Source organism: Scyliorhinus torazame, chromosome 1 (assembly GCF_047496885.1).
Source record: "Scyliorhinus torazame isolate Kashiwa2021f chromosome 1, sScyTor2.1, whole genome shotgun sequence".
Lineage (NCBI taxonomy): Eukaryota > Metazoa > Chordata > Chondrichthyes > Carcharhiniformes > Scyliorhinidae > Scyliorhinus > Scyliorhinus torazame.
Genome location: NC_092707.1, coordinates 109,473,220 through 109,498,365, shown reverse-complemented (window position 1 = coordinate 109,498,365; position 25,146 = coordinate 109,473,220). Strand labels below are relative to the sequence as shown.

The window sequence follows — 25,146 nt, the reverse complement described above, 5'->3', positions numbered from 1 at the left end:
TTCACAACCCCACAGCAGCTGTATTATCTCAAAATTTATGTCTCTTGAGAACCACTTCTTGTGAGGACACACCAAGGATAAAGACGAGTTTCATGTTTGAGGTGTCTTTAAGATGCAAACTTGCTGTATTATTGAATTAAGTTGAGAAATTAAAATTGAGAGACTTGCTCTTCAGTCATTCAGGCTAGGCTTGGTTCATGAGGTAGAGTGTGCGCTTGCTAAAACATGATGAATGTTGTGGAATGAATGATGTATTCACACAGGGAGTGGATGTTTAGTGTGTGTTTGTAAGGCTGCTTTGCTAATGGTGTTCAAAATAAATGTGATCTACAAGTTAACAGTTAATTGAGGGCTGCCTTTTCTTTCTATAATATGTGCTAGTTTGATTTTTGACTGATTTGCCTTGACACACACGCAGACAATCAAAGGTGGAGCTCAATCGTGCAGTTGAGCAGGAAAGTTCCTGTCTCAGGATGTACGGCATCTTGTTAGATTAGTGTTAAAGTGTGAGTCACCAAATATGTGAGAGGTTCAAAGGAATGGGCAAGTATGTGGGGGCAGAGTGTAATTTTCCTCTTTATTTTAGCATTGTTCTGATACTGATAATCAAATAATGTTCTAAATTCTTCTTCCCAGAACATCGACATCACAAATTTCAGCAGTAGTTGGAATGATGGTCTTGCATTCTGTGCTGTTCTCCATACATATCTTCCAGCACATATTCCATACCAGGAGCTGAACAGCCAGGACAAGGTAAAACAACCGTCTGTTGATTAGTTCAGGTGATGTGAAGATTGTTTTTTTTAGTTCAGGTGATGTGAGGATTGTTTTTTTTAATTCTGTACAGACTGAATGCCCTCCACAGTTTTACACTTTATTTTAGCAGTGTTTTGGTAACCTGTCCCTTTGCTCCCAATCTCGGTAATGCTGCACAATCCTAACAGTACCCTGGACTAGTCATTGTGAGGTGAATGGCAGAACATGGGATGGTTCATCCTATGCACCAAGTCATTGGCTCTGCCAAGCATCACTCTGTGATGAGGTGGCGGGAATCTTGTGTGGCAAATTGTGAGTATGAAGGTTTTTCTCCCATTTAACTCTACATCTGCCACAGAATTTTCCCACTCACTTAACATGTCAATGCCCCTTCGCAACACTCTGCTCCCATTCTTATAACCACAGCAGGTGTTAATTGCCGAGCAAACCAACTCCCAGAGGGAAACCTGACTTACTGGGCCATACTCAGTTTTATTGTATTCTGAAAAATAAAAGAATATGTACAGATCTCAGCATCACAAAATCCAGCAACTCTGTTGGTATAAGTATAATGTTTATTAATAAGAAGAAAATAAAACTTAAGACTACAGATACACAGTTCAAATTAGTCTTACAAATGATCTCCCCAAAAAGATTCCCTGCTTGGTCAAACCCAAAAGAAAACACTACCGTCAACACCACCTTTGACTATAAAAATCCAGCAATCTTACACCAAGGCAAAGCTGCTGTTGCTTTAATAGGGTTTACCACACAACCTCGCAAACCCACTCCCACTCTGCTGTGAAAATCTAAGACTTCAACATAAACGGCTTTTTGCAGCCTCAAAGCTTTTCTAGTTTTACTGGATGGCTGATTCAACTGCATTTTCTTCCAGTCCAGAGTTGTTTCCAGCACGTTTTCCTCATTTGGCCAACCCCAAAGCTCTCAACATCCCTCCTAAAATATCCTCTTTACCTTTCATCTAGGCTTCCATTGTCCTCAACACTTATTTGAACTAAACTTTTCCAAAGTTAAAAAACTTTCATATTTTTTTACTTATGAAATGTTTGCAAGCTGTAAAAGCCTTTTTACTCCACTTTGAAATTTAACAGCTGGAAACGACAGATCCCTAGGTATCTCCTAATGCATATTTCAAAACTGAACCTATTTACTTATAAAACCACTTGACCAGGAAATTCTCCTTACAAATGCAAGTTTCTGGCACCTTTATTACTTTTTCCTCAACTCTTCCAATCATAAGTACTCCATTAACCTTTTCCCAGCATAATTAAATCATCTTCACACATGCGCACACACAGACACCCACCTTCTCTGGAGAATCACACAACATTTCCCCAAAATATTAAAACATTAACATCCATTAAGCGGATGGCAGTAGCGTAGTGGTATTGTCACTGGGCTAGTAATCCAGAGACCCAGGACAATTCTCTGGGAACCCATGTTCGATTACCACCACAGCAGATGGTGGAATTTGAATCATAGGATCCCTACAGTGCAGCAGGGGACTATTCAGCCCATCAAGTCTGCACCGACCCTCTGAAAGCTCCATCCTATCCCAGTAACCCCGCCTAATCTTTTTGGATACAAAGGGGCAATTTGGAATGGCCAATAGACCTAACCTGCACATCTTGGACTGTGGGAGGAAACTGGAGCACCCGGAGGAATCCCACACAGACAAGGCGAGAAAGTGCAAACTCCACACACACAGTCACCAAAGGCCAGAATTGAACCCGGGTCCCTGGCGTTGTGAGGCAGCAGTGGCTAACCACTGTGCCACCGTGCTGCCCAAATATATCCAATATAAATCTGGAATTAGGCCTAATGTTGACTATGAAACCATTCACAATTTTTGTAAAAGTCTATCTGGTTCGCTAATGTCATTTAGGGAAGAAAACTTGCTGTTCTTAGCTGGTTTGGCCTACATGTGACTCCAGACCCACAGCAATATGGTTGACTCTTAACAGCCCTCTGAAATGACCGAGCAAGCTACTCCGTTCAAGGGCTATTAGGAATTGGCAACAAATACTGGTGCATGCCAGCAACGCCCACGTCCCATGAATGAATGAAGAAAATTAAACATCACCCATGCCATTGTGGTGCCCCCTATTATATTACGGATTGAAATACGTCGTTACTCTTTTGCTTCTAGAATGGCCTGATGGTTTTAGTTCAGTAAAGCTATCAGTCTTCAAATTAAGTAAATAACATTTATTGAATAAAGAATAGAAATATCTATGAGTTTGTTTACTCTTCTACAACTATAACTGATGATTAAGTAAATAAGAAGAAGAATAAATAATGTTTCACTACACGTGCCGACTAAGCTACATCTCTTAACACTCTGCTCTCTAGTCACTCCTTTTTAAAAATAAATTTAGAGTACCCAATTATTATTTTTTTCCAATTAAGGGCCAATTTAGCATGGCCAATTCACCTAACCTGCACATCTTTTTGGGTTGTGGGGGTGAAACCCACGCAGCATGGGGAGAATGTGCAAACTCCATACAGACAGTGACCCAGGGCCGGGATTTGAACCCGGGTCCTCAGCGCCGTAGTCCCAGTGCTATCCACTGTGCTACCATGCTGCCCCCCCTCTCTAGTCACTCCTGATACAAAGAGGCGGGAATCTCCTCTTAGTACAGTTTATATGCATGGCTCTGGTGTTGCCATCTAGCAGTTGTCTAGCACTATAATACAGTTGTTAACCCTTTACATACCGACAGATATACAGATCACTACACCCTCCGCTTAATATCTTCAGCAGGATGGATGTCCTGTTAGCTCTCTCGCTTTATCTAAGCCATTTCATTTCATTTTCATTTATGAATACAGTGAAAAGCTGAGGCCACTGTATAAATCCTTTGGGAACATGTCTTCATACAGTCCTGTCAATTTGTGGAGATGGTCCAAAGCAAGGGGCCATAAAAAAAAGTAGTTGCTTATAAATCTAATAAGGAATTCAGGAGAAAATGTTTTACAATGTTTGTGTTAAGAGTATGGACATCTCTGCCGCGAGGAGTAATTGAGGCAAATAGCTTAATGAAAAATGAAAATCGCTTAGTGTCACAAGTAGGCTTCAAATGAAGTTACTGTGAAAAGCCCCTAGTCGCCACATTCCGGCGCCTGTTCGGGGAGGCTGGTACGGGAATGCAGTAAGGGAAAATTAGAGAAATACATGAGGAAAAAAGGACTAGAAGGGGTCATGGGCTGTGATGGAGTTAGGTGGAATGAGGCTCGAGTGTGGAGACTGAGTGCAGCAAGACCAAGTGCTCAACTCTTGGAATTTAAGTGAAGGAATTCAGTGCGATGAAGAAGGTGCTGTTGTTCCGGTCTTGTTGTGAAAGAGGGGAAGCCATGGATGGTGTCATCTGAAATCTGAAGCCCAGACACACTCATTAGGTGGACAGATTGGTGATTGATTGGTGGGTATTAAGTATTTTTCCCTGTAAGCTGAGACAGTGGTTTAACCTGGTACAGGAGAGATATAAGTATTGCATAGCATTTATAGCCCAACTGATTAAGCTCCATATTATAGTCTACAGATAATTATGAGATATTAGTAAGGTTGAAACCATTGAATAAAAGGCAATATAGATGGCAGGACAGGTGACGTGCAGCAGTATGTGGGAGCTAGTGGATGCCAATGTGATCAATGGCAGCTACATCTGCAAGACGTATCTGCAGCTTGAGGAGCTTTAGCTCAGAGTCAGTGAGCTGGAGTCTGAGCTTCAGACACTGCGATGTATTAGGCAGAGCGAAAGCTACCTGGACACTTTGTTCCAGTGGACAATCACACCCCTTAGTTTGGATTCTTCACCTTTGGTTAGTGGTCATGGATAGTAGAGTATGACTGCGAGTGAGGTTGCCATGTTGACCCAGAATGTGACAATGGAGGAACCTCAGCTCTTGCAGCTGTCCAACAGGTTTGATATTTTATAGAATTTACAGTGCAGAAGGAGGCCACTCGGCCCATCGAGTCTGCACCGGCTCTTGGAAAGAGCACCCTACCCAAGGTCCACACCTCCACCCTATCCCCATAATCCAGTAACCCCACACAACACTAAGGGCAATTTTGGACACAAAGGGCAATTTAGCATGGCCAATCCACCTAACCTGCACATCCTTGGACTGTGGGAGGAAACCGGAGCACCCGGAGGAAACCCACGCACACACGGGGAGGATGTGCAGACTCCGCACAGACAGTGACCCAAGCCGGAATTGAACCTGGGACCCTGGAGCTGTGAAGCAATTGTGCTATCCACAATGCTACCGCGCTGCCCAGGGCTACCAGGCTGCATATTCTTGCAACCTGCGTGGACGAGAACGGATTTCAGGGACCATACGCAAATTAACCATGGAACTGTGGTGAGGGGGCCTTTCAAATGGCAAAAGATTTAAGGGATGTAGTTTTATTGGGGGCTAGTATGGTTAGGTGGATAGAAACTGTTCACTACAGCCAAGCATATCAGTCCTGAAGGCAATGACCTGCTCAGTGCCAGGGTAAAGGACATCTCCTTAGGCTGAAGTGGGAAGAATCCACTTGTTATGGTCCACATGAATACAAACAACATAAAGAAACAGGGAAATAGTTCTATGAGCAGCAGGGGGACAAATTAAAAAGCAAAACCATAAAGATAATCTCCCGATTGCTACCGGAGTCACAAGCAAGTTAACACAGGCTAAATAAGGTCGGAGAGTTGAATGCATGGCTCAAAGATTGGTGTTGGAGAAATGGGTTTTGATTCATGGGGCACTGGCACCAGTCCTGGATCAAAAAGGAGCTGTACCATTGGGATGCCCTTCACCTGAACAGTGCTGCATCCTGGTGAATCGTATAACTAGGGTTGCAGAGAATGCTTTAAACTAAATAGTGGGGCAGGATTTATTTGAGGGGCGATTTGGAAAGTTAAAGAGAAAAGACATGGCACTGGTGCAGGGTAGAGATCCAGGTAATGATAACCAAAGTGTGACAGGAAGGGACAGAGCATCCAAACATAAGAATGCAACAGGTAATTAGCTCAGAATAAGGAACAATAGGATAAAGACTGTTAATGGTCTTTGTGACATGGATCGTTCCTGAGTTGGAGGGTCTAAGATGGTAAGAGATGGTGTGGCGGCCCCCTCATCATACTCTTTGACTGCCTCAGACCTTTCACCGTGCCCTTGCAGGCTGGATAAGGCAACTGGCTGGAACACTGATGACGTCCACACCATGCATCTCTGTCATCAGCAACACTAAGCAGTCAGTACTACGGAGAGCCTCACTCTTTCTGTCCGAGAGGTTGGCCACTCTCTTAATGGAGCAACACATGCACTTTATGGAGCTGTCTATTGTCAGCACATACCAGAAAAAGCTTCCTTGTATGCATCACCAGAGGTCCAGTGTCCTCATCCTGCGGAGCATAGTTATATCTGTTCTCTGTCCTCCAAGGGGGTCTCTTCCCATCTGACTGTCTCACTCACTTCCTCCTCTCCCGGGATTTGATACTCACCCAGTTTTTCTTCTATTCATTCATGGGATGGGCACCGTGGCAATTGCCCTTGAACTGAGTAGTTTGCTAAGCCATTTCAGAGAGCATTTACGATTCAACCACATTGAAGGCACATGCAGGTCAGGCCTAAGAACAACAGATTTCCTTCCCCAAAGGACATTCGTGATTCAAATAGGTGTTTACAACAATTGACAAAGATTTTGGAGCACTTTTAATTCAGCGACAGTACCACTCCAGTGCTTTCTTCTAAACTTGTTTTGAGGCCAGGTGTGCCTGCACTGGTGGAAAGACAGGAGAAATAATGTGTCAGTGCTGCCTCTGAAGGGCATTGTTGACTCGGCTGGAATACTTTACTCCTCTTCGCTACCTTTGAGAAACACAAGTAGGTGGCGACAAATCAGGTTACTCAACAGGTGCCTCTGCCGAAGCAACCCAGGAAATGTTGGCGGTTGTATGACCACAATGCTCATTCGGCAGGAATGTGCACCATGCCCTTCACGTGAAGATTGAACTAACAAATGACCCTGCCCTTCACAGCCTCTCATCTCCTCATCACCCACAGCTTGTCACAAAAGTACCCTTGTGATTTCCAGGACTTGGTAGGAGTGCAGGGATCCAGCATACCTATCCGAGACAGTTCCTGAGAGTTATACACTTTTACTGTAGGATGAACAGACAATGATTTTTGAGCTGCCTACCTTATCCCACCTATTCCAACATGGCATTCATTGTGCAGTGATGCCTTTTGTTTACTGTTCACCATCTCAGTGATGAAGCTGGCTACTTAATCTGACAATGTTAGAACTATGGGTGCTCTGTCCTCAGCTCCTTCGCATGCTGGCGTATACAAAGTTCGAGACCTGCCACCTGATGTCACTGGACACTAACGTTTCCAGATTTTATCCAGCCATTGAATCATTTTCTACACTTGAACTCTTCTCCTCCTGGTAACTCCCCAGCCTCTGACTTCCATCACCATTTCCTTCCAGCACCCATCCTCATGTCTGTCTCCTTCCAAGCACTGGGAACAAGCTTTCTTTCTAGTTAAATCCTCAAGGGAGCCATCCTGGTGCCACCATGGATACCTGTCCATGGCAACACATGATGTCCCTTCTGCCCCATCTGTGAATGATGAACCTAGTTATGCTTGCTGTTTGCCTGGTGCCCTCGGTTTCTATATCTTCCAGGCCACTTGTAGAATTGCTGCTTACTCGCCATACTCACCTCTGGGTCAGCTAGATCCTTTGAGTTTTGCAGGGTGGAGATTCAGAAAGAATCCAGACACCTTGATTCTGATGTCGGATAGACAGCTCAACTGTTGGTGTCCTGCAAGGATCTATTTTGGAACCTCAGCTATTAATTGTATTCATTAATGACATAGCTGAATGGCTAGAAAACCATCTATCCAAGTTTATCAATGACACAAAAATACAGTTTTGTAAGCAGTGTAGATGAAAGATAAGGTTACAAATAGATATTGATAAGTGAATGAGTCAAACACTGTGGCAAATAAATTTCAATGTAGCTGAATGTGAGGTCATCCACTTTGGACCTAAACAGGGTAGAACACAATATTTACTATATGCTGACATGTTAGAAAAGGGGTCCATGTACACAAATTATTAAAATATGAAAAGACAGAAAATAGTTTAAAAGGCTAGTGGAATGCTAGCCTTTCTATCTAGAGGGTTAGATTACAAGGGGATAAAATTTATGCTACAGCCCAGGTTAGACCACAGCTGGACCCCATGGGTTGAATTACAAGGAGTGATTAAGCAAATTAGGATTGTAGTCCTGGGTGACTTTCAAAATGTTAAGAGGAACAAGTAGAATAGATAAAGTATTTCTGCTGGTCAGGGAGTCTAAGACTAGGAGCCAATGAGAACTAGACCTTTGTGAATGAAATGAGGAAACACTTAGACATATAAAGGATGGAAGAGTTTTGGAACACTCTTCCACAGATGGTAGTTGATGCTAGATCAATTGTTAAATTTAAATCCCAAGATATATGGACTTTTGTTCACCAAAGTAGTCGACCTCTGTCATTCATGACCCCCTCCAGCACAAATTTGTATATCTGTGTGAATACTTATGTACACCAAAACTTCACACATTGCGATTTAGATTCTCCTGTTAAACACTCACTTTTCCAATGTCTTTCCCAAGTAGAAAGCATGCACTATCTCTGCACATGCTGCAAGTTCACCAACCGCTATTTCACCCTTCATGAGGTTTTTGTGGAACCCCCGTGAACAACAGGAGCTGACTGTATTAGGTTGGGGTAAAGAGTTAAGTCACAGGTCAGCCATGATCTTAATAATGAACAGGCTAGAGGGGTTAAATGGCCAATGACCCGTCCTCTGTTTATGTTTGAATTGAAAATTGGTCATTGAATCACTGTTTATAATTCCATACATGGGGTGTACCTATGTTCAAGGGAAAGGTACTGCCCAGTGGCAATGGAAGCCAGGTTGGGGTTGAGAGAGAATTACACCGGGCCAATATCAGCCTCCACCTAATGGTGGAGCCAATGTGTGCCATGGCAGTCGCCACAGGCCAGATTTCTCACCTGACATATAATTGTTCCACTGAAGTGTGTGATCACCACCTTAGCCAAGTCAAAAACAGGCAGGTCAAGCAGGTAGTATAGGAAAGAGCAAGATGGGGACAATTCGGGATACACCAAGTAATAGGGGGAGTACATGTTTCAGATGGAATATGAGTTCAGGAAAGGAGGTGTGATCATTCATAGCTGGAGCACTAATGTTTGCATTGCTGCTGCTAATTCCATATTGACCTTAATAACTACTGCCTTTACAGGAGGAGAACCATTTTTTCAAGTAGCTGATCCGCACCAGCAGCTTTATGTCTCATGAAAAGCTGGGAATCTACCCAATGGTGGCTGGTTTAGCTCAAGTTTATCTCAAAATGTGGTAACCAGGATTTTGAGGAATAAATATAGACAATACATTTCCCAAAAGGTCCAGGTTTTAAGGCCTGGTGGGTGCTCTGATAGGCACCTCTCATCTATACCACAGGGAGATCTGTATTAACAAATACCTCACCATTTGAAGATCCATCTATAGGTTTAGGATTAGTAGATGGTAATGTTCTATGGATTTCTTTTAACAGGTCTCTAATTTCTTGTTTCCTTTTTTTCTTGCAGCGAAGAAATTTCTCTCTCGCCTTCCAGGCAGCTGAAAGCGTTGGCATCAAGTCCACACTGGTAAACCTTTAAATAAAACACTCAACCTTTAAATAAAACACTCACACTAAATGCTCAGCTCCTAATTCTAAGTCACAGAATAAGTCACTTCCTTTCTGCTTTCCATTATTCACTTGTTAATGTAACTTTACATTCCCGGAAGTCTCTCACATTTTTAGGAATTGTTCGGCTTTCTATATTTAAATCGCTTTTCTTCCTTGTACAGATTTTTATCTCTGGTTTAAACATTGGCAGGACTGTGCACGAGTCAGAGCCACTTCCAGTTCCCAGTGTTCAGGCACCCTGAGTATTTCATTTTCAGACTATTGAGAGTTTGCTGAAATACCAGATGTTATTTAAATGTTTCTTCCATTAAAGGCTATTGTTTGTTTTATTAGTGTGGAAATAAACTGCTGGAACTGTTTACAACTCAAGAGAACTTACAAAATCAAAACTTTTTGTTGGTATCCAACCAGTGCCACAGTTAACAGTTTAGATCCAGTCTATGCATCGTGCTATGGTCATGTGTGTTTGTAGCCTGGGTATGTCAAACGTGAGTTGATTTCAGGAAGGGCACTGTTACTGAAAATCAATAAAATAATCCTGCAATTCCCATGAATCTACTCACTAAGCTTTCATATCTAGGACTTGGGTTTGAATCCAGCCCGGCCTTACTCTAGGATCGTCTCCCACATCACCGCCCACTGCAATCTAGTAGTCTCCGTCCTGGCCAGTCTGAACTTGCTTCCATCTAGGTACAACAGACAATTTGTTTATTTAATGAATACAGAATCACCTGGCAGAATGTTCCAGTACTGGAGATTAAGTCCGGTGACGGGCAGGAAAGTCTGTGATTGCTGCTGGCAGCTGGACGACTGGACAGATGTGATCTTCGCTTTTCAGTTCATTAATTATGCATCAGCGAAGAGCTCTGCGAATCGCATGCTGGGGTAGGCAGGAAGTCGCCACCCTTCCATCCCTTCATTGAGCCAAAGGCCCTAGCGGTGGAATACTCAAATTACACCCAGACAGACATTCACTCTCTAGGTCAGGAGCTGCGGAGATGAAGTACAGGGGTAGCAGTGGTGTAATGGTATTGTCACTGGACTGGTGATCCAGAGACCCAGGGTAATACTCTGAGGACCCGCGTTTGAATCCTGCCACGGCAGAAATTAAATCCAATAAATATCTGGAATTAAAAATCTAATGACCATGAAACCATTGTCATACAAAAAACTCAGCTGTCAAAATCATAACTGGTTCACTAATGTCCTTCCTGGTCCTTCCTTTAGGGAAGGAAATCTGCAGTCCTCATCTGGTCTGGCCTACATGTGACTCCAGAGTGTGGTTGACTTTGAAATGGCCTAGCAAAACACTTATATCAAACTGCTATAAAGTCAATAAAAAGAAAAGAAACTTGACAGACCACTCAGCTAGGTACTAGAAATGATGAAGGCAAATCCAGCCCTGTCAACCCTGCAAAGTCCTCCTTTACCAACATCTGGGGGCTTGTACCAAAATTGGGAGAGCTGTCTCACAGACTAGTCAAGCAACAGCCTGACATAATCATACTCACAGAATCATACCTCATGGGCAAGTAAACCTCCTGCTGATTAGCACATATCATCCACCATCAGCTGAGGAATCAGTACTCCTCCATGCTGCACACCACTTGGAGGATGCACTGAGGGTGGTAACAGTGCAGAATATACTCTGGATCGGGATTTCAGTGTTCACCACCAAGACTGGCTCGGTAGCACTACTACTGACTGAGTTGGCCGAGTCCTAAAGGACATAACTGCTAGACTGGGTCTGCGGCAGGTGGTAAGGGAACTAGCAAGATGGAAAAACATACATGGAAAATCCTCATCATCACCAACCTGCCTGCTGCAGGTGCATCTATCCATAACAGTATCGATAGGAGTGACCACTGTACTGTCCTTGTGGAGACCAAGTCCCGTCTTCACATTGAGATAATCCTCTATCGTGTTGTGTGGCACAACCACCGAGCTAAATGGGATAGACTTCGAACAGATCTAGCGACTCAAGACTGGGCATACTTGAGGCGCTGGGCCATCAGCAGCAGCAGAATTGTAGTCACCTGGGGGGGCATCACGGTGGCACAGTGGTTAGAATTGCTGCATACGGCGCTGAGGACTTGGATTCGAATCCCGGCCCTGGGTCATTGTCCATGTGGAGTTTGCACATTCTCCCCGTGTCTGCATGGGTTTCGCCCCCTCAACCCAAAAGATGTGCAGGATAGGTGCTAAATTGCCCCTTAATTGGAAAAAATAATTGGGTACTCTTTTTTAAAAAAAAAAAATGTTTAATAAAAAAAATAAAAGAATTGTCATCACCTGCAATCTATAAGCTTTTGGCCCGGCATATCTCCAATTCTCCCTTTACCACCATGGCAGGGCAACAACCCTAGTTCAATGAAGAGTGCAGAAGGGTATGCCAAGAGTGCATCAGACACTCCTAAAAATGAGGTGTCAGCCTGGTGAAGCTACAAGACAGGACTACTTGCAGGCCAAACAACATAAGCAGCAGGTGATAGAGCTAAGCGATCCTACGACCAACTGGATCAGATCTAAGCTCTGTAGTCCTGCCACATCCAGTCACGAATGGTGGACAATTAAAAATTGGAGGAGGAGGCTCCACAAATATCTCCATCTTCAATTATGGAGGAGTCCAACACACCTGTGCAAAAGACAAGGCTGAAGCATTCGCAACAGAAGGATCGAGTGAATGATTCATCTCGATTTCCTCCAGAGGCTCCCAGCATCAGAGATGCCAATCTTCAGCCACTTCACCCCATATGATTTTAAGAAACAGCTGAGGGCACTGGATACTGCAAAGGCTTTGGGCCCTGACAAAATTCCGGCAATAGTACTGACGACTACCACCTTCTCGAGCACTTAGGGATGGGTAATCAATGCTGGCCCAGCCAGTGAAGCCCACATCCTTTAAAAATTAATAAAATTGCCATCTACAGACTCCAGATGCCTCACTTGACTGTAACTCTGCACTCTGTCTCCCAATACTATGGCTCTAATCTCCAGGAATCCCTTAGGTGACTGATCGTGCCTGACACAGCATTCTGTGTATGACTCTCGCTATCCAAAGAGGCCTTTTCATGCCATGCAGAGTCCTCTAATCTGGCCTAGACAGTGCCAGGACAGTCTCTAATAGATTTCCGCCCCCCCCCCCCCCCCCGCCCCCCCAGTTGTGCCTCCGTCCGCCCTCCCCTATGGCCACGTCTCCCATGTCAAGCCTTGGTATAGTTTGTGCTACAGGACCCAATATATCTCAGTGACTGTGTAAAAGGAAGGCACAAGCAGCTTGACTGACCTCTCGAATTGTGGATGAAGTGAAGCTCGCCAGGTGCACGCCATTTGTATGCAGCTGGATAGCAAACTATTCTAATTCACAGATAGCAGAGCACGTAATTTGGAGAGAGGGTATGTGATTCCAGCAATTTAGCCTTTTGATGAGCATTCATAAGATGCTAATGAATGCAAATTGGTTTCCCGACATTACTCAGTGGGAAACGCAATCCACCTTGAAAATCAGAAGAACAAAACTGTTTTTCCGCCAGCTAGAAACTGATTTTTTCATTAACACCAAGTTAATTGCCATCAGCCACCATGATACCCACTGCTGGCTGGAGCCGAAGATTCCTCCTATTCCTGCTTCATAAAACATGGTCATCACCAGTGTGCAAATCACATAGTCCACCAAATCATTTAGTTAGTGCGGACTGTCAACACCAGGGGACATGTTTTGTATTTGTCCTCAAGAACATTTGTCACGCTCGCGAGGGCACACATTGGTGAAGATATGACGCACGTCCCCATCTAGTTTGATAATCGTCAAGAAAGGCCCAACTATGCGGTGATGGTTGAATCCTATTTGATGATATATGGGGTCAGATGTGATTTAAAGACTAGACATGTCTTGCATTTATATAGTGCCTTTCATGACCTCAGGATAATAATAATCCTAATAATCTTTATTAGTGTCACAAGTGGGCTTACATTAACACTGCAGTGAAGTTACTGTGAAAATCCCCTAGTCGCCACATTCCGGCTCCTGTTCGAGTACAGAGGAAGAATTCAGAATGTCCAAATTACCTAACAAGCACGTCTTTCGGGACTTGTGGGAGGAAACTGGATCACCCAGAGGAAACCCACGCAGACACAGGGAGAACATGCAGACTCCGCGCAGACAGTGACCCAAACCGGGCATCGGATCTGGGTCCCTGGCGCTGTGAAGCAACAGTGCTAACTACTGTGCTACCGTACCGCCAATAAAGTTGCCTTAGTACCAGATGACCATAGGCTGCTTTCTCCTTTGAGGATCCGGAGGATCACCACACCTCCGGCGTGGGGCAAGGTTTAGAAGGCAGAGCCTTCATGAATAACCTCAGCCGCACGGGAATTGAACCCGCGCACTTGGCCTTGATTTGCATCACAAACCAGCTGTCTAGCCAATTGAGCTAAACCGGCCCCGATATCAGCCGTGATTGAATGGCGGAGCAAACTCGATGGACCGAATGGCCTAATTCTGCTCCTATGTCTTATGGTCTTGTATATGCTCCACAGCTAAAGAAAAACTTTAAATCACTATTACAATTTAGGAAATACAGCCGCCTGTATGCACAAATAGTAAAGTGCATAATATTTTATGATATTGGATGAGGGATAAATATTGACAAGGACACCTAGTCAATTTTTCTGCTCTTCAGATCATGCTGCGGGACTTTTGTGTTTGCTTGAGAGGGCAGATGCAGCTTCAGTTTAACATTCAACAGTGCAGCACTTAACTGTACAGGCAATTGGAGGCCCCCTAGGTGGTCAGGCTCTGGGCAGGGTGATACCCTGGCGCCCCTGATGCCACCTTGGCACTGACCCCTGGGTATCATGACAGTGCCATCTGGGCACCCTGGCAGGTTTTCCATGCCTGGGATCGGGTCTGGGGGTGCCTTGGCCTTATGAGGTGGGATGAGGGGGGGCTTGAGGACCCTCTAATCGGTATGTTGGAGCATTGGGTCCGGAGGCAGCAGTGAGGGTTGAGATATTGGGGCAGCATTTTAAATTGGCGCCCCAACCTCTTCCTATGCAGGAAATAACCTAAGTGTGGCCTCAGGGGAGTGTTGTCTGCGGAGGCCCCCAAAGAAAACAAAGTCCCCTCTAATAGCGGGGCATTTTTGTTTTGTTAAATAGCACCCATAGCCTCTCCTGTGAGATACCTTTACGGTAATGTAAGCCATCTATGGAAAAAGCACAAATGAAATTGGACATGGAACATGATAAAGAAATTGTTTTTGGAAAGTCAGTGGATCTGCAGTTTACCGAATCAGGCATTATTGTTCTCCCCTGATGTTTCTACTCTATGTGAATGAAGTATTAACCCGTCAGGTGATAAGAATCCGAGAGAAAAAAAGCATATTGTCTAAAACTACACTGACAATTAGTTCACCCTTCTTGTCAAAGATTAAAAGTCCTGCTAAAGGATGCAGGTGTGGTGGATGTGGAGCAGACTAGGTTCATCAAAGGAATTAGTGCAAACTATAAAATGTATATCAAGTAGCGGAGGACATTGCCACATCCTATTGTGGGTCTTCCATTGGCATGTGACTTAATGAGGTAGTTGCCATGGATCTTAAAGTACGGGACAAAGACAGATATAGTTTCATTTTACATTTATAGACATGGCAACCAGATTTAGTCATCCTACGGTAGTGCTATACATATTGCTACGGTAGCCGGACCAGACCCCAATTTATATTAGGAAACCAGGCGAGACCCCCAACGAGTTTTCAATTTATAAACTGTGAGAAAACTATATTTTGCTCCAGAGTGATTCCACTGACAACTAGGGGTTTTTTTAACATTAAAACAAACTTTATTATTAACATAGGATTAACCCTATTGATATCCAAGGAAAAATAGCTTTTCAATTAACAGGTTAAACAATTCTAAAAAAAAAGAAAGAAAGGTCTTTGATCTCACTTTCCCATCTACTTCTAAAAGTTCAATTGAGCCACATTCTCTCACACCGGTCAAATGCCACTTATTAATAAAATTAACACTAGTGCCTTACAGAATTACTCACAAAGCTTTCAGAAGTAATTTGAAAAACACATCTCCTTTCCTCAGAAACAAGAGCAGAAATGAAATTAAATGAAATGAAAATTGCTTATTGTCACAAGTAGGCTTCAAATGAAGTTACTGTGAAAAGCCCCTAGTCGCCACATTCTGGCGCCTGTTCGGGGAGGCTGGTACGGGAATTGAACCGTGCTGCTGGCCTGCCTTGGTCTGCTTTCAAAGCCAGCGATTTAGCCTTGTGCTAAACCAGCCCCAAATGAAACTAAAAACACGCAGGGCAGGGCTGAAAACAAAACTCAAACACCCAGCGAGTCCCTCCCATGAGTGACATCACAGCCTGCCTAATCACTGCTTTAGCAGAGAAATAATCTGAATATCTTGACCTGATTTGTTTAATGACTGCAACAGGCATACAATGCAATATAAAGAAAAAATTCCTTTGAGAAATGGATAGGAACAGACTTGGGGCGCCAGTTTCTGACGCCAGTGATGGAGGAGAATTTGCTAATGATGAGCTGAGAGACGTGTTAAAACACGAGCATTATGGTTATGAACACCGCCCTGAAAATCCTTTCAGTAATGGACTCTGAAAGGAATCACATAATGATCGATGAAATGCTACATAAATCTTAGCAGAACAACCAAACTGCAAGTTGACAGCTGCACTGGAATGGTCAATTCATGTAAAGAATCCACTTCAGACAGTTGGAAGGTATATTCCTTATTGATTGGTGGATGAGAGGAATCTCAAATTACCTTCTGTGCTGGGCAGCAGGACTTTGATTATTTTGTTTATATTTTTCAAAAAAGCTTAGGAAATAGTTTCCCACCTTCTGAGTTGTATACAATGTGAGTAGTTCACCAAAGTACTTGAGCTTGCTTGTGTTTATTCAGTGCCAGTTGACTTGTTTGTATCAAAGGCAGAATCCAAGAGTTGTGTTGAATATGATGGATCCTTCGTTATAATAGATATTTGCAAAAAGATTGATGCTGCTTTTCAACATTGCAAAACTCTCAAAGATGTGGAACTTAACAAAAGGCATTAATGTGAATGATGCAGCAATTTGAAGCGTCAACAGCAAGTTAATGTAGGCACAGGGGCAGCACGGTGGTGCAGTGGTTGGCACTGCTGCCTTGCGGCGCCGAGGTCCCAGGTTCGATCCCAGCACTGGGTCACTGTCTGTGTGGAGTTTGCACATTCTCCCCGTGTTTGTGTGGGTTTCGCCCCCACAACCCAAAGATGTGCAGGGTAGGTGGATTGGCCTCACTAAATTGCACTTTAATTGGAAAAATTAAATTGGGTACTCTAAATTTATTTTTACAAAAGTTAATGTATGCACAAAAATCACTGATAATCAGTAATTGCTTACAAGAGAAGGCACTCTGCTGACCAGAGAAGGTGTCAGGGAAGTGCCTCTCCCAGCATTAATTGCAATTCTAGTAAAGGTGCCACCTTACCCTATTGCTGGGCAAACGTTTGGACCATTTAAGTGGTTGGCCAACCCATTATTATGACTCCCTGCAATGACAGGCGCAAACTGTACCGATTAAATCAGTTTTGCAAAGAAGGTAAGTGGGGTTGTAATCTCAGTCAATTTGCTAAATGGGAAATACTTGTTTTTACCAGTTCCATTTGACTTAATCCATTGATGGAAAGGCTTTAGGTCATGAGATTGTCAAACTCCATCTGGGAAAATGACTAATTTTAACAAGTGATTTCAATCGAGTGACTGCCATGCAGGCCTGATTTTGGTGCCAATGTTATCCGCATTGCTACTGAAAGTACTGCAGTACCTCCTGATGATGTCAGCAGTAAAATATATCTGGAAGAAGGAGATTCTGATCCATGTGCTTGCCACGTAGGGCAGCACGGTGGCACAGTGGTTACCACTGCTGCCTCACAGTGCCAGGGACCCGGGTTCAATTCTGGCCTTGGGTGACTGTGGAGTCTACACATTCTCCCCGTGTCTGCGTGGGTTTCTTCGGGTTCTCTGATTTCCCCCCACAGTCCAAAGATGTGCGGGTTAGGTGGATTGGCCATTCTAAATTGCCCCTTAGTGTCCAGGGATGTGCAGGTTGGGTGGGGTTGCGAGGATGCGGCGGGGGCATGGGCCTGCGTGGGGTGCTCTTTCGGAAGTTCAGTGCAGACTCGATGGGCTAAATGGCCTCCTGCACTGTAGGGATTCTATGGTTCCAATAGGATTCCATTTTCTTCAAGGCTGAGACCAAAGTTACAAATGACAAAAGAAGACATTGAGTCCACAAGCTGACCATGACCGTGTAGTAAGTTATAGGATCAGATTCCTTTGAGGATTATAGTATCAGTTGGCAAGACTGGCTCCTCCAAGATCGGGCCCCAATTTTGAAAGGGTGCTCCGATCTGTAAATGAGCTTGAGGACCCCACAAGCCCTCTACCAACGGACAGTGTCACCCCCCCGCTCACATGCACATTACTCCGCACCCCCCCCCCCAAACAAGTCAGGACACCCCCGGGGCAGCACGGTGGTGCAGTGGTTAGCATTGCTGCCTCACAGCGCTGAGATCCCAGGTTCGATCCCGGCTCTAGGTCCGTGTGGAGTTTGCACATTCTCCCCATGTTTGCATGGGTTTCGTCCCCACAACCCAAAGATATGCAAGCTAGGTGGATTGGGGACGCTAAATTGCCCCTTAATTGGAAAAAATGAATTGGGTACTCTAAATTTATTTTTATAAAGTGAGGACACCCCACTGCGGGATAGCTGAGGGCCCCCCTTTTCAGGCCTCCCCACTCCTCCATTTGGGGGTGTCTAATGGCTCATTTAAATATGTTATGCGAGATCCAGGTGGCAACGTCTTGTGGGATCCCATTGGATCTCACAACGGGTTCCGTCACGGAGTTGGGCGTGACCAGACTGCTCGATCGCGCCCACAAAGTGGAATCCGGCTTCCCGTGTATGAAATAGAAAGAATTCACACCATCCCTCCTCCATCTAATTGTTTGCAAATGAACCAGTGGTCTTCACAGAGGCAGGGCCGCTCAGTAATAACAGCCATGGTGTGCGGTGTACATGCTCGGTGGTCTTCAGGAACAGCTAGGAGGAACTTAGTTTAGCCGAGTGGGCTCTGTGATCAGCAAGAAACCTTTTGAAGTGTAGTTGTTGTAGCAAGAAAAGGACAGCTAATTTATGCAAGACTCCGAGCACCCCAATGTGTAATTGGATCTTTTACAGAGGGGAAGCATAAAGTCCCTCTGAATCCTCCCAACAGTGCAGCTCTCCCTCAGTATTGCACTCGGAGTGTCTGCTTAGATTTTGTGCTCAAGTCTGTCGAATGGAAGTTGACGAGAATGCTAGCACTGGGAAGGCTGATTATTCATCATTACTGGTGGTGTTCAGTATCAGTATCTTTCTAATATCATTTTAGTATCTATTCTGCCTGTGTTTACCTTTGTTCATATCCGGTTTTACTGTTTTATAGGGATATTAAGTGCTGTAATATTCTACTGATGGGGAGAGTCTGCAACAAAAATGATCTTGTGGGGAAACTTGGAATTAAATTCCCGCTAATAAATTCTCAGTCTTATATGTTTTTGTTGTGTCTCCCTCCCTAGGACATCAATGAAATGGTGAGCACAGAACGGCCAGACTGGCAGAGTCTGATGCAGTACGTAACTGCTATATACAAGTACTTTGAAACTTGACATCTCCCTCCTCGAACCATTACAGAAAGTGTTTGCAGAGCAACAGTTGGGAGGACATGCCAATGCTGCCCGTCATGTTACAACCCTGTGCTGAAACACACTGCCTCACCATAGCAACCCATGGGCCTCCGAATAGCATCACTTTGCAAAAGAACATTTTCCTGTTTCAGTAATCCTTCCGTCCAGTAAAGAAGTGTGCACCTGAGTGATCTGAATGCTGTTCGAGCTCCACTTCTGACTGCTATTGCTGTCTTTCTGCAATGCTGAACTGCTCAGTCACACGTCTTCTAATTGAAGGGAAATGAAGTATCAGTCCAAGCTAGACTGTAAAGACTATCCCAAGCTCTGAGAGGAAATGCAAAGCATTTTTGTAAAAGTAAGGCACCATGTTTACAGCACTCACCTTGATGTAGTTCACTCGCTAATTACACGTGAGGATCTACCAGTATCAGTCTTTAGAAACAACCGTTTCCGTTATAAAGCCTTCAGGTGACAATGAAACCTCAAATGATGGCTGTGGGATTGCCAAAATAGACCACGTGGATGGGGCCTGAAGGACTGTATACAATACTTGTTGCACTAGTATTTAACTCTGAGACCAGTTCCCTGAATAGTCCACTTGCTTTCTGCAATATAATTAATAATATGAGTTTATAGAAAGATTTCCCTAAAGGATCAAATAGTAAAATGAGTTGGAGAATATTTCTTTCCCGGGGTGCTTGAGGTTGAATCCAACCAGACTGATGCAGTGAAGTGTCCTCTGTTACAAAGCAAATATCTTTAACAACTGCCCCTATTTAGAATATTGCCCAGTTACAAAAAATGGTCACATTTTTTGTTTCTGTTCATAGAGTTTTTAATTTTTTTGAGTATTAACATCATGAGCCTTTGAAAATCTGTCAGAGCTGGTTCAGGAGTAATGTTGGTAAAGAGTCATTATACGTGCTTCAGTTTGAACTGTCCCTGTTCACACAGTGTCCACAATGGATCAGCTTCCACAGCTACTCAAAAGCAGTCCTTCCGTGTGATCCATCACCGTTCCGTTTAAAACGCAGTGTTTAAAGCAATAAAGTTACTCCTTTCTGACAATTTTATTTTTAAATTGTCCCACTGGTAACATGTCAGAATCCATTGCTGGTAAGCACAAATCAAAAGCACAAACTGCCCATAACCTGCTCACAATGGCTGGTGTGGGAAGAGGAAAAACATTCCTTATGCAAGAAAGATTCCTGATGTCAGATCAGATCTGAGTCAGTTTCTTGGAACAGTGTAAAGACTGATTTGCAGTTCCTACTCTGGGAGTGTTTGACATGACCACGGGGGAAACTTTACTCTGTCTAACCTGTACTGTCTAATGCCTGGGAGCGTTTGATGGGATACGAGAACTGGATAGACCTTGACAGTATTTAACATGTTCTACAAAGTCAGAAATTAATCAAGGAATCAGAGGGAATGATGGATAAGGGAGACTCGCAAAGAATTTCAATTCTTTTCTATTTCCCTCAGTTTGAGTGCTGCTTCGTTACTGTTACAACCAGATAGCTTTAGTGATTAAAATACAATATGAATTCTGAAAATATACTGCTGGTTCATCAGTATTTGAAAGGATAAATATTTCAGTTGCTCACCTTCAATTCTGATGAAGAGACTGATCTGAAAATGCTCCCTGTTATTTCATATTATTGTGTGCTTTTAGCATTTCCTCATTCTTTGTTTGGATATTAATTATTCTATAAATATACTGTCTAACTAGTAGAGGCCTATCAGGGCCCTGATCCTGATGAACCCCTGCCTGAATGGCTCATGTAACTGGTAGGATGTTTTCATGGTTGGCTTCACGTCATAACTTTCATCACTTCACATCGATGCCGAATATTAGTGTAGCTCCTCCACACCATCTTGTTCAGTCACTCTCCCAGCTAGTGATATTCATCTCTTTAGTAGAATAATAGAATGGTTACAGCACAGAAGGGGCCATTCTATCAAAGAGACTAAGTTAGTCCCACTCCTCTGACTTTTCCTCATAGTCCTGCAAATGATTACCTTATCCAACTCCCTTTCGAAAGTCACGATTGAACCTGCATCCGACACATCCTCAGGCAATGCATTTCATATCCTCACCACTCATTGTGTAAAAAGAAGCTTTTTCTTAGGTTACCATTGGTTCCTTTGCCATTCATCTCATCCATGCCGCCTCATTCGCGATCTTTCAACCAATGGGAACAATTTCTCCCAACCTACCCTTACCCCTCATGATTTTGAACACCTATCAAATCTTATCTTGACCTTTTTCTTCACTAAGGAAAACAGTCCCAACTTTGTTCATTGATCCAAAATGAAGTCTGTCATTTCTGAAACTATTAATATTTTACAAATTTTGTAAGAAACATGTTTTTTTTTGGAAGTTTTAGACAGGCCAATTGATATAAAAGTCAGAATTCATAGTGACTCTCCGTACTGTCCAATCTCCACAGTAGCAGAGGCTGTCCTTAACATTACTTGGCTGGCTTCTAACAACCTGAGTGATTTATTTTCAATGGGGTTGATGCTATTTATTATATACACTATTTTGCTGCTGGGTTTATATTATTGACCCCCTAGTTTCTGTGTGAAAGTTCTCTGTGTGGTTGGCCTTTGAGGCACTCAATAATATTTTGACTGGCTATCACAACTCCACATTATACTAAATGGCCTTATCACAGTGCAATGTGCCTAACATTATCTCTGTTACTTCTTTAGTATTTCACAATTCATATTGTAATAGTTTTTTTTAAATTCATTTACGAGATGTGGATGTCGCTGGTTAGGCCAGAATTTATTGCCTATCCCTAGTTGCCCTTCAGAAGGTAACATGGTGTAAAATCGTAACTCAGCAGTGTGTCCATTCCTTATTTATGTTTTATGTTCAGTACGGCTGCTCTCGATCTAAATCGGTGGTTTCCGATTGATGCAGGTTCTATTTTACTGAATGTATAACAAAGAAGCGCTGTTCATTATTCAATTGGCATTATTTGTATTATTTGCATGGTATCAGTAGTGTGTGCCTTATAGGTACAGCATGCTTAGTAGAAAATTATGTATTTTGTTTCTATTAATTTGTTTACTACTTCTGCTAATGTTCTCACAGTTGCCAGTGAAATGTGACAGTATCCAGTGTAGATAGATGTTTGATTCGCTGTGTGACACAGGGCCGTTTTCTGGATTCTGGTTCACAAACCCTTGCCCTGGGAAGTGTAACATTAGGAGACCAAAGTATTCCATAGCTTGTGTGAGGAAGGCCCAATTTTCTTTTCATTCAGTAATTAAAATGTTGTTTAGTTTTTAACGTTCAGTTGGATGTTGAGATTACACCCAGAACAAGGAACCCACTACCCTCTCACCCCCAGCCCCGAAATTACACGAGATGTCATGAACCAACCCTTTCACTGTGTGTTTAATCTCACTCGAGTAATCTGTTTATTGCAGCTGGTTCCATGTAGAAGCCTTATAATGGATGCCAAATTGAGGGACTTTTATTTTCAGTAGGTACAACTCCACCCACCACTGCATTTAGCCTGAGTAACTAATAAACTCAAGAAGTGGAGGTCAAGATTGCGCTTTTTGATTCAACTGGGGTACATGGACAGTCTGGAACGTGATTTCCTTTCTCACTGCTTCAATTTTCCCTTTCTCTCATCTCTTTTGGTCATAATGAAGCTGACATTGGTGGCACTGGCTGCCTGAGGCTATGATCTACTTCCTTCTCTGATCAGTGTTGTTATGTGCATGTACAGCAACACCATCTCTATAGTACTTTGGCAGCATGTCTGTCCTGTAAGGACATCTTGTCCTTTCTATGCGTTCCCTACTTTTATTTTCTATTAAGTTACAGATCAGATAATGTGCACACGCATTCAAACTCCACAAAACCATTTATTTACTGGGCTACAGCAACTGGTACTCAATGTGGCAACAGCAGAGATAAATGCCAGCGTTGCCAAGGCTAGCAATTGACAAGATTCTATAAGCCTGGCCCAATCTGGCCCTTTTTTCTACCAGGCTGTCTATCTTACCCTCTCTATCTCACTCTTACTCCCTCTCTCATAGTGTCTCTCTCTCTATCTCCCTCCTCCCTCAACCTCCTCTTTCACCCCCTCGTCCCTTTCCCTTCCCCTCCTTTCTCTTTCTCCCCACTTATCTATATACCTCTCTCTAACCAGAAACCACTCCCAGACAGAGTAGGAACACAGGTTTAAGTCTTCCTAGTATAGGATGAGTGTAAGTTGAATGTTGTGGGGACCACAGCTTCATGAAATGAATCCCCTCAGTATTAGTTTCATTGGCAGCAGATTGTTATTCACCTGTGTTTGTGAGCCAGGTGATTTCACCTGAGCCAGCTTTCGGAGTGTGGGGAGAGACACCGTGTTCAGAGAGAGAGCAACATTCTTGTTGTCCTGGTGGCCAGCCGCAGTGATTAGGAAGCTGCCATGTTTTATTTAAAGCCAGTTAACAGTTTTGCCAAATCTGACAATTTTGGCTTGGTGTTGCGTGAAGCCCACTGGCGTTGGCATTAGTATAAGGTAATTAATTCAGTAACACATAACGGGGAGATCCAGGACACATCCCAGTATTCACTTCCTTGGCCTCTCTGTCCCATGGTAGCATTTCCTCATCTACAACTAATTCAGTAATAACGTGCAACTTTGAGGGCTGCAACTTCCTGCGGCAATCCCTTATTTCCACCACTTTATTCTTCCCAAAATAATAGGCCCTCTCCCTCCGTGGGCCAGGGTGGCTCAGTGACTCTGCTGATTCCCCGGCCACTCTTGTGCTTGACCTTGCAATTGCTGACGCAGAACAATGTGGAAGGTTTGCACTGGTTCCTGTCTCATTCATGGTGAACTTGGATGTTTTCTTTACCGAAAGGTGCCAGTAGTTTCATAGTAATTGCTGCCTTTGATGATGAATGTAAATGTTTGTAAAACTCTGCCTATCCCCACTGTTCTACCCCATACCCATCAACAGGATACAAAAATCAAAGTGAATTATGCTGTCCCAACTAGATGCTTATATGGCACAGTGAAAAATTTTAGTAATCTGATTCCTGTGGCACATTCTCTGATATGGCAATTTTCTCTTGTTGCCCAGTCCCCCCAAACATGAAGGAAAGCAATCTCTTTTCCTCATGTTTTACTGTGTTAAAACTGTAGGCCTGTGAGGAGGAATACAGACAGCATCTCTGGCAGTGGGAGAGGCAGGTTAAGCCACATGACCCTCTTTTCCAGGTCCTGTAACTGAGATGTCCCCCTGTTGCTTCTCTGTTCAATTCTGCTGCATTTTAATTGTATTTTGTTTTAATTTGAGATTCTTAGCCCTGTTGTTACCCTCAGACACGAAAGTGTGGGAGTTTGGTTGCTAATGAATCATTCTCATTATCCAAGTCACGCAGTGCAGCCTGTGCAAAACTTGTGTTCAATGAGACGAGCATCATTGAAATGTTTCGTAATCTGTTTATTGGAGAATGTATCGATAATCTTGCATATCTTGCCTTCATTTGTTTTGCAAATATTCAATTAGTTTTTTTTATGTAAACATAAAGTGGAGAACACTAAACCACCAATATAAAAGAATCAAGTATTGCTGTGTGTTACTTACATCTGGGTTGTACATTTGCACCTTATCGAATCTCATTATTTAACCGGAATCCTTTTTGCTTACATCAAAATATTTTGCAACTACATTGTTATACTGCAGTTGGGACCACACATTACTGCTCCATAATGATTTTTTTTTGTGTTTAATTCTGTTATGATCTCTGTTGAGGTGGGCAATAACTTTTAACAAAAGAAATCCAAAATTTAAATAATGAAGCACAAACGTCCATGGTTTATATGGGTAGCACA

At 43.3% G+C, this 25,146-nt stretch overlaps 1 protein-coding gene across 8 annotated transcripts in view; it reads left to right on the top strand.

Annotated features, from left to right (window-relative positions):
• Nucleotides 1–24,873, top strand: part of specc1la (sperm antigen with calponin homology and coiled-coil domains 1-like a) — a 520,876-nt gene extending 496,003 nt beyond the window's left edge. For all 8 annotated transcript variants that reach the window (XM_072499675.1, XM_072499732.1, XM_072499723.1 and 5 more), the window contains exons 14-16: nucleotides 637–753; nucleotides 9,436–9,495; nucleotides 19,175–24,873. In XM_072499675.1, coding sequence (XP_072355776.1) covers nucleotides 637–753; nucleotides 9,436–9,495; nucleotides 19,175–19,264 — 267 coding nt within the window. In that variant the 3' untranslated portion in view covers nucleotides 19,265–24,873. The remainder of the gene's footprint in view (nucleotides 1–636; nucleotides 754–9,435; nucleotides 9,496–19,174) is intronic.
• The last annotated feature ends 273 nt before the right edge of the window (nucleotides 24,874–25,146 follow it).